The sequence below is a fragment of the Bos javanicus genome, chromosome 7, assembly GCF_032452875.1.
Source record: "Bos javanicus breed banteng chromosome 7, ARS-OSU_banteng_1.0, whole genome shotgun sequence".
Lineage (NCBI taxonomy): Eukaryota > Metazoa > Chordata > Mammalia > Artiodactyla > Bovidae > Bos > Bos javanicus.
This window is the reverse complement of record NC_083874.1, coordinates 18,199,248-18,213,473: the sequence shown is the minus strand read 5'-3', so window position 1 is coordinate 18,213,473 and position 14,226 is coordinate 18,199,248. Positions and strand designations below refer to the sequence as shown.

The following is a 14,226-nucleotide window of genomic DNA, read 5'->3' as shown; positions in this document are numbered from 1 at the left end:
GTTGAGGGCAGCTTTGGTCCATTGCTGCCCACTTCTGGGCATCTATTTGTCTGGTGGGGGCGGGGGGGCAGGGAACCTAGGCCCAGAGCAGGGTGGAAAGTCACTTCCAGGGACATTAATATGGCTCAACCCCAGGGCTCCAGCCTCCCAGACTACCTATTCTAAGCACCACCTCTCCTCACCACCCTTGTCCCACAGTGCCCCCTGCTGGGGATGTCTTCACCTTCCAGTCTTCCCCAGACTCCCTGGATTCCAGCCACTGCAGCCTCCTGGCTGGATTGGCCACTCCAGGTCACGCCTCAGGACCTTTGCACCCGCTGTTGCCCCTGCCTGAGATGCCATTCTCTTCTGCCTGGCTAGCTCCTACCTTTGTTCAAGTTTCAACTTTCTTCAATCCTCAGGAAAGCACTCTGGGACGCCCACATGGGGGTGGTTCCCAGGTTACCCCTGGCACAGTGCCCACCTCCTCCTTGGCAGCATTTCCCACAACCTTGTTCAGTGGTTCCTAGATGAATCACTTCTATATTATTATTGGTCATTAAGCAGGAGTGGTTCAAATCCAGGGGCCCCACTGTATCCCCACTAGCTGGTCCAGCACCCTGTGCCCATTCGTTTGTTGCCTGACAGACAGACAACGGAGGCCGTGTGGCTGACCATCCCGTGGACGCAGGCTGAGGATGCAGCGCTGGAAGGCGGCGGCCCTGGCCTCGGTGCTCTGCAGCTCCGTGCTCTCCATCTGGATGTGTCGGGAGGGCCTGCTCCTCGGCCACCGCCTCGGACCTGCGCTGGCCCCGTTGCGCCGGCCACCTCGCACCCTGGATGCCCGAATCGCCCGTCTGGCCCAGTGTAAGCCCTCCCCCGCCCCCTGTCTTGAGTCAGATACCCCCAACGTCGCAGCGACCATAATGGTGGAATGTTGTACGCAGTGGAGCGGGCCACAAAGGCTTATTTTAGATGGGGTGGAGGGAGGGTGCAAATCCCCTCAACGGCCTGGCAGGGGTGTCAGAGGGGATGGATGCTGGGAACTGGGGTCCCTCGGCTCAGCTGTCACAAGGAATTAGGCTCTAGCCCTGAGGGGCCCGGGGGCCAGATGGAGATTAGACCTGGGCATTCGGCCCGGGTGGCCCCTGCAGCGCAGCGGGGGGTGGAGGAAGAGGGAGGCTGGACCGGAGGCCCTAGTGACCTGCTCGGGGGGTGACAGGGGAGGCAGAGAGAGACCGAGAAATAGGACGAGTCCTAGAAATGGGGAGAAAGACAGACATAGAGGAACAGAAGATGAGCAAGAAGATGTGGGAAAAGGCCAGGAGGTAGAAAAGTGGAAATGTCAGCCCTGGGGGTTGTGGCTGCATGGTCCAGCTCCCCACTAGCCCCTGATGCCTGCCCCCTGCAGGTTCTGTGGGGCCAGAGCAGTGTGTGGGCCCTGACTTTGTGGGTGCACGGGTGTGTCCACACGTGCATCCCCACGGGTGGATGGGGATTAGGTGTAGGCGGGGGAGTGTTCGTGGGCCCCTGTGGGTAGGGGGTGCATGCACGCCTGCGTGCAAGTCCACACGCGCCCTGCCGGCCCACACAATCCTTCTTTCTTGTCTTCACAATGGACAAGGGTGGCCTCCGGCGCAAGCTCCACTTCCGCCCCCGCCGCTCCCCCGCTTCAGGCTGCTAAGTCCTTCCCAGGACACTGGGTCCCAGAGACCCGGGCTCCCCAAAGCTAGTGCTCCAGGCCCTGGGGCAAAGGCCCAGTGGAATTTCAGGCATCGGGGAGGATCTCGGCCCACCGTCGGGTCCTGGCTGCCCTGCATCCTGTCCCTGGATCTAGCCCTACTGGAGGAAGGACAAAGATTTCCATACCCCAGAGTCCGTGTTCTAGATTCTGGGATTAATGTACTGATGGAGGAATCTCAGGCTTGGGCCAGGGAGATGTGGGCATCATCTCCTTGTATTCCAGATCCTGTGCACGTGGCCAGGCCTGCTGGAAGAACAGATATACTAGAAGATTATTGTTTATCTGAAATTCACACTGAACCGGGGATCTGTATCTTAACCTGGCAATCCTATGAATTAACTCTAGACACACATCTTTGGGGTGGGCACACTGGTGGAATTTTAGGCATCGTTAGTGAGCTAGGCTCACTCTGATCCCAGAGCAAGCAGTGTTTGTCACCCTACTCCCACCCATCTCCCAGAAGATGCTGTTGGGTGGCCCCTGATTTCCACCCTCCCAGCCCCAGCCAACGTAGGGACTCTGCAAGTCTCACTGAGCAAACAATGAAAGTAGGGTACAGCAGGGTACAGCGGGTGCAACGAAAGTAGGGCTGTCATCTGCCTGAAACTACAAGGCTCAGAGTGGGCAGAGCAAGGCTCAGAACTGGGGCTTGTCTGCTCTTGAGACCCCCTGTGGGAACAGACAGCTCCCAGGCTGACAGACAGCCCTTCCCGCTTGGGCCTCCCAGGAAGCTATTTCTTTTGACAGCCAGGTGCGCCAGCCTTGGGGGCAGGTGGGAGCTTAAACTCGGGATTTCCTCTCTCAACCACAAGAGTGACTGCCACCTGCTCAGGGGCTGGAAGCCCCCCATCTGCAGACCCAATGTCAGTTCAGTGCTGCCTGTCATTCCGATGTCTACACTTCTCTCTTGGGGCTGAAGAGCACTGGGGCAGGACCAGCCGCTTGGGAAATAAATTTAGGCCATGGAGTCCTGGGAATCTATGGCTCAGGGCACCTCCAGGCAGTTGGTGGGAGAAGAGGGTTGGACTTGCACCAAACTTGGGCACGGGATGGAGGTGGGAAGATTGTTTGGTTTTCTCTCCGTCACCTGCCAGTGGTGTGGTCTTAGGCACCTCTTTTCCCCTCTGGATGCCAGTTTCCTCACCTGTAACATGGGGGGAGCCCCTGATGGTAGCTGTCACCCCATGTGGTGGGGCCAACACACAGGTCTCAGTGTCTGCGGCTCCTCTGTGCATTTTGAGAAGCTCACACACCCTGATCTGGTGTTGTGAAAGGGGAAACTTGAGTACTGCTACACGGTGGAGCAGGAGGGATGGGGGCAGGGGGAGGCGTTGTGAACAGGCCAGAGGTTCAGGGAAGATGCGGAGGTCTGGGTGGGGATCCCAGAGAGGGAGTGAGAGACCCATGACAACCAGAGTGGGCGGTTGGGGTGTGGGAAGCAGGCCCCCAATACTGCTCAGAGAGGATGTGCCAGTTTCCTGGGGCAACCAGCATGGGGTGGGGACAGCTGGGGCCCAGGAGGGACAGGGATTTGGTTCACTACACCGCTTGCTGAGCGCCACCCCTCCTTTTTTTTTTCTCCAGTGAGGTGAGAGCAGCTCAGTGAAAAAGGGAAGAATTTCCAGTGCTGCCCTGCATAGGGATGGGGTCCACAGAGAGTGGTGGAGGGGTGTGCCCACAGGGAGACAGACACCGGGTCGGCTCAGCTCAAGTTGGGGCAGACTGGTATGTGGTACAGGAAATGGTTCTGGGCAGTCCATCTTAGGTGTAGGCTCCAGAGAAGAGTGCTGGTAGCCTTGGGGACCCAGCCTGTGGGCCTGGATATGCAACCCTCCCCTTACACACACGCCACCCAGAAAGGGTGCATGAGCGGGAATCAGGGAGCAAGATAAGATGTGGTCGGGAGAGGGTGCACTAGGCCTTGAGTCACCCCAAGGTCCCTTTTCGCAGAGGAACAGCGTAGATATGGCGCTCCTTCCCATGCATCCACCCACTGACCCCTCGGCCCTTCTCCATCCCCTCGCAGACCGTGCACTGCTGCAGGGCGCCCCGGACGCGGTGGAGCTTCGAGAACTGACGCCATGGGCCGGGCGGTCCCCTGGTCCGCGCCGTCGGCCGGGGCCCCGGCGGCGGCGCGCGCGTGCGCGGTCGGGGACACGGCCGTGCGGGCTGCGCGAGCTCGAGGTGCGCGTGAGCGAGCTGGGCCTGGGCTACGCGTCGGAAGAGACAGTGCTGTTCCGCTACTGCGCAGGCGCGTGCGAGGCGGCCGCGCGCGTCTACGACCTGGGGCTGCGACGCCTGCGCCAGCGGCGGCGAGTGCGGCGAGAGCGGGTGCGCGCTCAGCCCTGCTGCCGCCCGACGGCCTACGAGGACGAAGTGTCCTTTCTGGACACGCACAGTCGCTACCACACGGTCCACGAGCTGTCGGCGCGCGAGTGCGCCTGCGTGTGACCCTACCTCAGCCGGCCCGGAGAGACGGAGGCCACGGCCCCCGCCCCGACGGCACCCACGGTCCCGCCTGGCAAGCCCCGCGACAGACTGCCCACCAGCAGAAGATGCCGTCCAGGGCTCAGGACTCTCGCGTTAACTGTACCAAAATAAAGTGTGGAAAATCCAGCCAGGGTTGTGATTCCGTGCTGAAGGCCTACGGGGAGGAGACGCCATCTCCACTGGGAAGAGGGGGACGGGTACCGTCTGCACTATAGTGGGAGGATCCCGTTTGCTTTGGGCTCGGGGGAAAGAAAGACGGTTTTGTTCAGGCGTGCAGGAAGCAAAGGGGCTGAATGGGGGGATGCCCACAGGGACCTTCCTTCGCTTCTCTCTACAGGCTCTCTTGCCCCTTCCAGGTGTGTCCTAGCCTACTCCCTGACAAGGTGTCCTTCTGGGTAGGAAAGATTGAGCCACAGTGCAGATGGAAAAACTGAGGTCCAAGTGATGCAAATCTCCCTCACCCAACAGACGTCTTCGGGCCTGGTCAGCTGCCACCAGGGTGAACTCGGAGCCACTATCTCCTTTCACTAGCTAAAAATATTCGCGTTGCCCATCTCCCTGCGGGGATAGGTCTGGGGCGGGCGCCAATCCCATCTAACCCAAAACCGGCGCCTGCTGGGGCACAGCTGGGTCCCCAGGGACCTAGGTCCTGGGGCCGTAAAGGCTCTGGCCAGAGCTCGAGGGAGAATTTTCCAGGAGCCCCCGTGGAGGATGGAAAAAGCGTGATGCGGTGTTTAGATTTGCCCACGGTGTCACCTTGATGCTTGGCACGCCCAGAATGGGCACAGGGTGTTGGGTTCCTAGCAGGCAGAGAGGGGTCTGCTCGTCAATGGTCTGAGGAGGGCCGGTAAGACAGTGGCCACTGCAAGCACAGGACTGGCTCACGGGGGACCAGATGGATGGACTCCTACCCTTCTTCCCCTCAGACTGGGTGGCAGAGGAATGTCTCCAAGGCACAATTGCCCCTTTGCCCAGTTTGTGTAAGGGCACAGTCCCTTCTCTTCCATCCTCCCACACTAGTCTGGGATTCTCAAAAGAAGAGCCCCACCCTCTCCTTTACTGTTGTGTCTCCTAGACTGGCCTCCTCTCTGCTGTGCCAAGGACCACCTTCTAGAACCTACTAAACATGGTGTCCTTCGCAGACCCAATCCCCATCCTGATGCTGGGAGACTCAGCTCAGATGCTCCACCCAGGGAGACTCACCTGGGTGGGCAGGAACATCCCCAGCTCCCTGCTTTCCAGTCTTCTTTTTTGCCATTGCGGCAGCTGGACCCACTGGAGTCAGCTAATAGGCAGGACTTCCAGGGAGACCCAAGAGCAGCACTTGGAGGCCAGGCCCCAGACTGTGGGTGGTCAGCTTGGAAGGCAGTTTCAGAGCACGCTGGCTGGCTGGGGTCCCCATCCACCCCCGCAGTCTTTTGACTCTGAGGTTTGGGGTGGTGGATTCCTACACCATTCGGGCTGACTCAGCCCGGCGGCCGTGGCAGAGAGGCCAGAGTTCCCAGAAGCCGAAGAAGCTGAGCCTCAGTTTCCCCATCCTAGAAGGCCCTGAGCCTCAGAGAGGGAAATTGCTCAGCCCAGGACACACAGCAGGAAAATCAACTTTGGTGCTTGGGCCTGTGGTCCCTGAAGTGCCTTGGCGGGGGTGTGTGTTTGTGTGTGTGTGGCCTCCTGGGACCACAGCCTCCCTGTCTCCCACCTGGATCCAACCACAAGGCGCTGGCCCAGCCCACCAGAGAATTGGAACATAAGAGCTGCCTTCGCAGAACCCAGGGCTGGGGGTTCTCAGCAGTGCATGCCATACACACACACACACACTCACAGGACACAGAGACTGCCACTCACATGGGGCTTAGAACCATGCGCAAACCTCCTTTGGGGGCATGCCCTGCCCCTCCCATATCCCTGCAGTGGGTATAGAAGATTCACTTGTCTCAATCTTGCCCTACGTGACCTCCCAGATAGCCCCACCCCCACTCTCACCTGCTTCAGGCCTCGGTCTTCCCGCCCTGCTTGAGGGTTTTTCCTACCTCTGAACACTTGGGGCCGGTCCGTTCTCCCAAGTTCAGGGCCGTTCTGGGCGCCACAGACTTTTGGGCAAGATGTCTGGCTCCCCATCCACTGGATGCTATCGGCCCACCCGATTTGTGACAAGCACAGATGTCGCCAGACCCTGTGAGTAACCCCTGGGAGCAGAATTGCCCTGGGGGGAGAGTGCTGGTGTGGAATAAGGGAGGACAAGCCAGTTTTCCTCAGAGCATTCCCATCTGGAAAATGGTGTTAGTATTGCCTACCTTAGTACCCCAGAGACAGTTCATCAACAGCAGCAGTAAACACAAACCAGTCAACCAGAGCCATCACCAGTGGTCAGGACGCCAAGGCAAGTTCCCCAGGGGCAGCCATAGCCCCTGGCAACTCACCCCTGCCCCCACCAGGTAAAGTTCCTAGCAAGAGAGCTCCCAGGGAGGAAAGACCCCTGGCAGCAGAGGTGCCCAGTAGGTGAAGCCCCAGGTAAGGGAGAGCTCCAGCCCCAGATACTCAGCAGTGCAGGTGCCAGGCTGGCCGGCTCACTGGAACCAAGACGCGATACTGGGCACCGTCTGGTACCTGGGCTCCTGCTGCAGCTTCCAGCAGGCCTTACAGAACATCAGGGCCCAGGAGAAGGACCGAGGCCGCAGTGTCTCCCGCCAGCGGAAGTAGTTCAGGTAGCTGGCGTAGTCCTTGTCCAGTGCTAGCAAGTACTGTGCCAGGTCCTTGGGGCTCTGGAAGTCTTCGACGTGGATGAAGGCTTTGGGTGGCAGGAACTGTTCATAGTTGACCCGGCTGGGTCCCAGGACCACTGGCACGGCCCATGCCTGCAGGGCGTTCTTCCACAGCTTCTCTGTGATGTAGTCGGGGTGCAGGGAGTTCTCAAAAGCCAGGTAGAACTTGTACTGGGACAGCTTTTTGGCCATGAGCGCGTGGGGCAGTGGCGTGTGGAAGCGTCCGTACACGTCCACTTGGAGGTGTGGCTTCAGCAGCTTGTAGTATTTCACCCTGATAGAGTCTTTATTCCAGTTGGACACCACCCAGGCCACCAACTTGGTCTTGGCCGAGATGTTGAGCAGCGTCTCCACGGGCTGGCCGGGCCACGGCTCGAGCCAGCCGTAGGGCATGAAGATATCTGAGTCCCGGCGGTAGGACATGGTGAGGTTGAAGTAGCCATCTAGGTCCTTCAGTTTCAAGCAGTTGCTGGGTGATTCCATGCTGAACCAAACCCAGCGCTGGCCAGGGGGCCGCGGGGAAGGCGGGAGCTGCATCCGGGGCCGGTGGCTGACCTCCCGGTGGTGCACGAGGACAGCGTCCGCTTGAGGGTACTCGCTTCGGTTGACGGTCAGCTGGCAGTCAGCTGTGCCAGGCCACAACTCCGAGCAGCGGGACAGAGCCACTGGCCGGTTGAATGGCCATGTCCACAGCAGGACACGCAGAGGCAGGTGGGCGGAGGACCCCTCAGTGGCCTGGGAAGGGGCCCCCAGTTCAGAGACCCACATGGGCTTGGGCTTGGGCTTCTCTTGAGACATACGCAGATAAGAGAAGAAGCACAGAGCCAGAAGCAGCTGCAGCAACAGCCCGGGAAGACAGTGGTGCCAGGAACACTTCACCTTGGCGCAACCAGGTGGATACATGGTTTGGAGCAGCTGGGAGGAGGGGAGAGTGAATATGGCATCTTTGACAAGAAGGATAACACATGCCTAGGGACTTCCACCTCATGTGAAGAGTTGATTCATTGTAAAAGACCCTGATGCTGGGAGGGATTGGGGGCAGGAGGAGAAGGGGACGGCAGAGGATGAGATGGCTGGATGGCATCACTGACTCGATGGATGTGAGTCTGGTTGAACTCCGGGAGTTGGTGATGGACAGGGAGGCCTGGCGTGCTGGGATTCATGGGGTCACAAAGAGTCGGACACGACTGAGCAACTGAACTAACTAAGGGACTTCCTGGTGGTCCAGTGGCTAAGATGCTGAGGTCCCAATGCAGGGGTCTGGGGTTTGATCCCTGATCAGGGAACTAGATCCCGCATGCCACAACTAAAGATCCTTGCATGCCGCGATAAAGACTGACGATGCCTTGTGTCACAGCTAAGACCTGCTACAGCCAAATAAATAAATATTGAAAAAAAAAAAAACCAATAACACACATGCCTAGCGGGCAGATGTGGGTTATTTCTATTTTACAGATGAGAAAACTGAGGCTAGGGGACTCAGTGAGAAAACAGCAGAGCCGGCCCCGGAGTCCACGCTCTCCTACCCACCAGGTCACGCAACCTCTTGACCGAGGATAGGTTCTAATGGTTCTCAGGTCCCACCTTGACCTTGACTTTGCTCTTGCCCTTGCCCTTTCTTAGCTTCCCCAGAGTCTTCCCCAGCCTAGGGAGAAGACAGGGCTGGTTACTGAGTGCTCCCCAGGGCCCTGGAGTTGAGGCTTGGAGCCAAGACTCCGTCTGGGAGGAGTACAATGGAATTATGTTAGAGGGCTCACCAGGCAGTATACAAGTTGGGGGAAAGGACACTCCTGGTGGACAGAACAGCCAATGCTGAGGCCCGGAGGTGACAGAGAACCTGAACAGTTTGCGGGGAGAGGACAGGAAGAGCTCAGGGAATAAGCACTCAAGACACCTCCCACCCCTGGTCATGCACTAGGGGATTCTGGGTGTCTCTTGGTCCACTCCCTGGTCCTTTCTGTTCCTGCATGCGGTCACAAAGCCCTCCCAGACTCCAGATCCCAACCGCGGGAATGGAAATCTAGGACTTTAGCCCTGTGCTCCTCCACTTCCTGCAGCCATGGAGCTGCCCTTTTTACAGATGAGAAAACAGAGGTTCTGAGCAATACGTATGTCTTTTGCCCCAAAACACAAAGCTGGAGCACTTATGATCCAGAATCCGAACTCTCCTCTTTTAATGTAATTGCAAACTCCTCTCCCATGTTCAGATTGGCTAGTTGTCCGTGACTGTAGTTTCAGTCTGTCTGCCCCCTGATCCCCTCTCTCAGTGCCTACCGTCTTACCTGGGTTTCTCTTACTTTGGATGTGGGGTCTCTCTTCAAGGCTGCTCCAGCAAAGCGCAGCCACCGCTCCTTACCTCGGGCGCAGGGTAGCTCCTCTCGGCACCTGCACTTGTGCGCCTTTGTAGCCACCGGGCTCAAATTCTGAAAGAGATGGGAACACCAGACCACCTGACCTGCCCCTTGAGAAACCTGTATGCAGGTCAGGAAACAACAGTTAGAACTGGACATGAAACAACATACTGGTTCCAAATAGGAAAAAAAGTACGTCAAGGCTGTATATTGTCACCCTGCTTATTTAACTTCTATGCAGAGTACATCATGAGAAACGCTGGGCTGGAGGAAGCACAAGCTGTAATCAAGATTGCTGGGAGAAATATCAATAATCTCAGATATGCAGATGACACCACCCTTATGGCAAAAAATGAAGAACTAAAGAGCCTCTTGATGAAAGTGAAAGAGGAGAGTGAAAAAGTTGGCTTAAAGCTCAACATTCAGAAAACTAAGATCATGGCATCGGGTCCCATCACTTCATGGCAGATAGATGGGGAAACAGTGGAAACAGTGGCTGACTTTATTTTTCTGGGCTCCAAAATCACTGCAGGTGGTGATTGTAGCCATGAAATTAAAAGACGCTTACTCCTTGGAAGGAAAGTTATGACCAACCTAGACAGCATATTAAAAAGCAGAGACATTACTTTGCCAACAAAGGTCCGTCTAGTCAAGGCTATGGTTTTTTCAGTGGTCATGTATGGATGTGAGAGTTGGACTATAAAGAAAGCTGAGCACCAAAGAATGGATGCTTTTGAACTGTGGTGTTGGAGAAGACTCCTGAGAGTCCCTTGGACTGCAAGGAGATCCACCCAGTCCATCCTAAAGGAGATCAGTCCTGGGTGTTCTTTGGAAGGACTGATGTTGAAGCTGAAACTCCAGTACTTTGGCCACCTGATGCGGAGAGCTGACTCATTGGAAAAGACTCTGATGCTGGGAAAGATTGAGGGCAGGAGGAGAAGGGGACGACAGAGAATGAGATGGTTGGATGGCATCATCAACTCGATGGACATGGGTTTGGGTGGACTCCGGGAGTTGGTGATGGACAGGGAGACCTGGTGTGCTGTGGTTCGTGGGGTCGCAAAGAATTGGACACGACTGATCGACTGAACTGAACTGAACTGAACTCCTGTGTTGCACATGGAGCTCCAGTCTACAGCCTGAGGCTGTCTACAAGTTCTGCTATCATGGAAATATTATTTGTCTGCCCCATAGGGTGCACCCCTCTGGCTCTCAAGCCCTTGAAATATAGCAGTTGTGTTGGACAAACTGTTAGCATTAAGCTAAATTAAATTAAGAAAAGCTTCTCTATTCTGTACATTGAAGACAATTTCAAGATAAAAAGTAAAAACACTGGCGGGTCCAGTGGTTTAAGACTCCACACTTCCACTGTAGGGGGCATGGGTTCAAACCCTGGTCAGAGAACTAGATCCCACATGCCCAAGATGAGGCCAAAAACAAACAAACAAACAAACCCAAACGTCCACCCGCACCCCCGCCCCGCAACAAAACCCCACCAAAATCAGCGTCTGATAGCCAATTCAACAACTGGAAATCCTGACAGAATATTTGGGACACCTTGGAGGGGCAAATCTGCTCCCACAGGACATTTTTACAAAGTCTAATTAAAGATCAAGGATCTACAGTGAAAACCGAGTGTCCGGATTGGGTGTGCTATTGGTGTAAGATACCCAGTTTCTAAGACTTGGGCTTCCCCAGTGTCTCAGCGGTAAGGAATCTGCCTACAGGGCAGGAGACACGGGTTTGATCCCTGGGTCAGGAAGATGCCCTGGAGGAGGAAATGGCAATGCATTCCAGTATTCTTGCCAGAAAAATCCCACAGCCTGGTGGGCTACAGTCCATAGGGTTGCAAAAAGTTGGACACAACTGAGTGACTGAGCACACATTCCAAGACCTGGGATGCAAATGAGATTAAAATTATGATCTCAATACTTCTGTTGATTTCACATTGGAATAATACTAGTTTGGAACTTCCCTGGTGGTCCAGTGGTTAGTACTCTGCACTCTCACTGCCGAGGGTGAGGGTTCGATCCCTGGTCGGGGAACTAAGACAGCACATGCTGTGCAGGGCAGCCAAAAAAATTAAAGAAGACTCTGATAGCTGGTGGGTTACTTCTGTTGGGCACAGCTGGCATAAGCCTCCAAGTGTGGGATGGAGGAGCTGGCAGGTGGCCTCGGGTGATGAAAAGGGAGTGGGATTTAGAATTACATGTTCATGCCAGAATTTCTGGAAAGAGACCCAAAAGACAAAACCTTTGAGGAGGTTCAGGAGGCTGAACTCTGACCACAACCTACTTTATGCCGCTGGGGTTTGGGGCCACGCACAGAAGGTTAGTGTGTGGAAATGCACTTAAAATGAATATATTTTTTTTTGTCCTGGATTTATAGCAACTCCTCCTAGGAGGCACTGAGGCCCTTGGCAGGGAGGAGGATCCTGGATCCGGGGATGGGGGTTGGGGAGGTCAGGGCTGAGATTCCACCCAAGTGGAACCTGAGATATTTTTTTCCCAGAAAGGAATTGAAAAATGCCATGATGCCAGGACACCATAAAGATCAGATAAACAGAACAAAATCCACCCTCTTCTCCCCACACCTCAGGTCCTCTCCCCACGGAATGGGGTGGGAAAGAGGAAGGGCTCTGGGGTGCTAATGGGGGCCAAGAAGCAGTGGGGGTTCTAAGCCAGAGCTTTGCCAGAGACAGATCGACAGAAATGGAGAGAAACGCAGCTCCTCCTGGTTTGGCAAATCAATCAGAACTACCCACACCTGCTCCACCTCTGGTGCACCTGGTACCCAGAAAGACCCCTGGGAGGGACTTCCCTGGTGGTCCAGTGCCAAGGATAGGAATCTCCCTGCCAGTGCAAGGGGCACAGGTTCAATCAAGATCCCACGTGAGGCAACTAAGCTGGGGTACCACAACTACAGAGCCCGAGCTCTAGAGCCCTCGAGCGGCGACTGCTGAAGCCGTGTGCCTATAGCCCATGTTCTACAAAAAACACCACAGTGAGAAGCCCGCACACGACATCTAGAGAGAAGACCCTGCTCGCCTCAACTAGAGAAAGCCCATGCACAGCACCAAAGACCCAGCACAGCCAAAACACCAAAAATGTCTGGGAGTACAGCCTGCAAGCCCTTCCCAGGGGGCATCACTGCCTCCAGGGAGAGGGGACGTGTTCCCCAGGAGGCCTTACCTGGAGGGGCAGTGTGCAGGGCAGACAGCAGCCGACCAGGAGGCTTCGGGCCGAGGAACAGTTGGTCACGCTGGGAGGGGATAAGGTGACTCCAGGGAGAAGGAAGTGGACAAGTCAGTCCAGCTCCACCACACCTGCAGTCAGATGATATAGGATATGCTGTCACGCAAGCCAGGCCAATGTTTAATAGCAAAGGTGAGACTTGGCTAATCTCTCCCTCATGGCCTGCTGAGGGAGGGGTGGAGGGAACTGGGGACTAGTCACTGCCCTGACCTCCCGTGTGGCCTCCAGGCTTTCATGGCGTTGGGCATAGAGTTGACCCATCCATAAAGGGAAAGGGCTGACCCAAATCACTGGCTCTCAAAGTGGTTTCCGTGGCAGGGGAGGGGGCACCAGGGGTTCCTTGGAGTGGGGGAGGGGCAGGTGAGGAGAATTTCAAGCCTCCTACCCTCCCTTCCCACAGATCCCACCTCTTTATTCCATCTCAGCCAGGAAATGTTTCCTGAGCACCTGCTGTGTCAGGCCCCAAGAATATGGCAGGAAGCAAGTGGGTGAAAGAGATAACCAGTAAGAAAACTTGTAAAAAAAAAATTACAGATTGCAAGGACTTTCTTGGTGGTTCAGTACTTAAGAATCCACCTTGCAATGCAGGGGACATAGGTTCAAGCCCTGGTTGGGGAACTAAGATCCCACATGCTGTGGAGCAAATAAGCCCTTGTGCCAGACTACTGAGCCTGTGAGCCACAACTAGAGAGTCAAGGAATCACAGCAAAAGGACCTGCATGATGCAACAGAGCTCCTGTGTGCCCCAACTAAGACCCAACACAGCCGAATAAATAAATACTCTTCTAAAAATGTCTATTGGATCAATACTAAAATTAAATACATTGCAAAAAAGAGGTTGCAGCCTGGTCTGGACTTCTCCTGGATATGTGAGCTGGGGGTTAAAGCTCCATTAGAATTCTCTAACTAGGGCTTCCCTGGTGGCTCAGTGGTAAAGAATCTGCCTACCACTGTAGGAGACATGATCCATTCCTGGTACAGGAAGATCCCACATGCAATGGAGCAAGTAAGTCTGTGTGTCACAACTCCTGAGCCTGTGCTCTAGAGCCCGGGAGCCACAACTACTGAAGCCCATGCACCCTAGAGCCCATGCTTCACAACAGAAGCCGCTGTGATGAGAAGCCAGTATACCGCAACTAGAGAGTAGCCGCCGCTTGCGACAACTAGGGAAAAGCTTGCACAGCAAGGAAGACCCAGCACAGCCAAAAACAAATAAATAAAAACAATTTTTTTAAAGAATTTTCTAACTAAAAAGCAGTATGAGAGAGCTTTCCAGGCAGAAGGGACAGCCTGCGCAAAGGCCCTGAGACAGCAAGGAGTGGCAGCATTGGAGGGGATCCAGGAAGCCTGGGTGTTCAGGAGCAGGAAGTGAGGTCGGCCACCTTGAGCTGCATCTGGCTGTGGTCAGAAATGGACATTTAACACAGGGCGACAGTGGGGCCATGAGGAGCTTCCAGTGGAGCTGTCGCCGCCACAGACTCCTGTTTGAGGTGCTCTTTCAGGCTGTCATGTTGGGGACAGACGATTGGGAGGGGAGGGAAGCAGGGCAGAGGCAGGGAGGCTGGGAGGAGGGGGCTGCGGCGGGTGGGTAAAAGCACGAGGGGCGGCTCCCATGTACCGCAACTCCTCTGTTCACAGATGAGAAA

General features: G+C 55.7%; 2 protein-coding genes across 7 annotated transcripts in view; one reads left to right on the top strand and one right to left on the bottom strand.

Annotated features, from left to right (window-relative positions):
- Window positions 1-4,339, top strand: part of NRTN (neurturin) — a 28,029-nt gene extending 23,690 nt beyond the window's left edge. For all 5 annotated transcript variants that reach the window (XM_061422517.1, XM_061422519.1, XM_061422515.1 and 2 more), the window contains 2 exons: window positions 628-846; window positions 3,750-4,339. In XM_061422517.1, coding sequence (XP_061278501.1) covers window positions 678-846; window positions 3,750-4,174 — 594 coding nt within the window. In that variant the 5' untranslated portion in view covers window positions 628-677 and the 3' untranslated portion in view covers window positions 4,175-4,339. The remainder of the gene's footprint in view (window positions 1-627; window positions 847-3,749) is intronic.
- Window positions 4,340-6,459: 2,120 nt separating this feature from the next.
- LOC133250823 (3-galactosyl-N-acetylglucosaminide 4-alpha-L-fucosyltransferase FUT3) lies at window positions 6,460-12,662 on the bottom strand. 2 transcript variants are annotated; one of them, XM_061422514.1, is made up of 3 exons: window positions 12,518-12,662; window positions 9,258-9,446; window positions 6,460-7,890 (listed from the first exon to the last, which is right to left on the bottom strand). In XM_061422514.1, exon 3 carries the CDS (start codon window positions 7,876-7,878, stop codon window positions 6,781-6,783), a length of 1,098 nt encoding a protein of 365 aa, XP_061278498.1. In that variant the 5' UTR covers window positions 7,879-7,890; window positions 9,258-9,446; window positions 12,518-12,662; the 3' UTR covers window positions 6,460-6,780. The 2 variants fall into 2 exon arrangements, with proteins under 2 accessions (XP_061278498.1, XP_061278497.1); XM_061422513.1 differs by having other exon boundaries at window positions 9,258-9,398.
- Window positions 12,663-14,226: the final 1,564 nt, after the last annotated feature.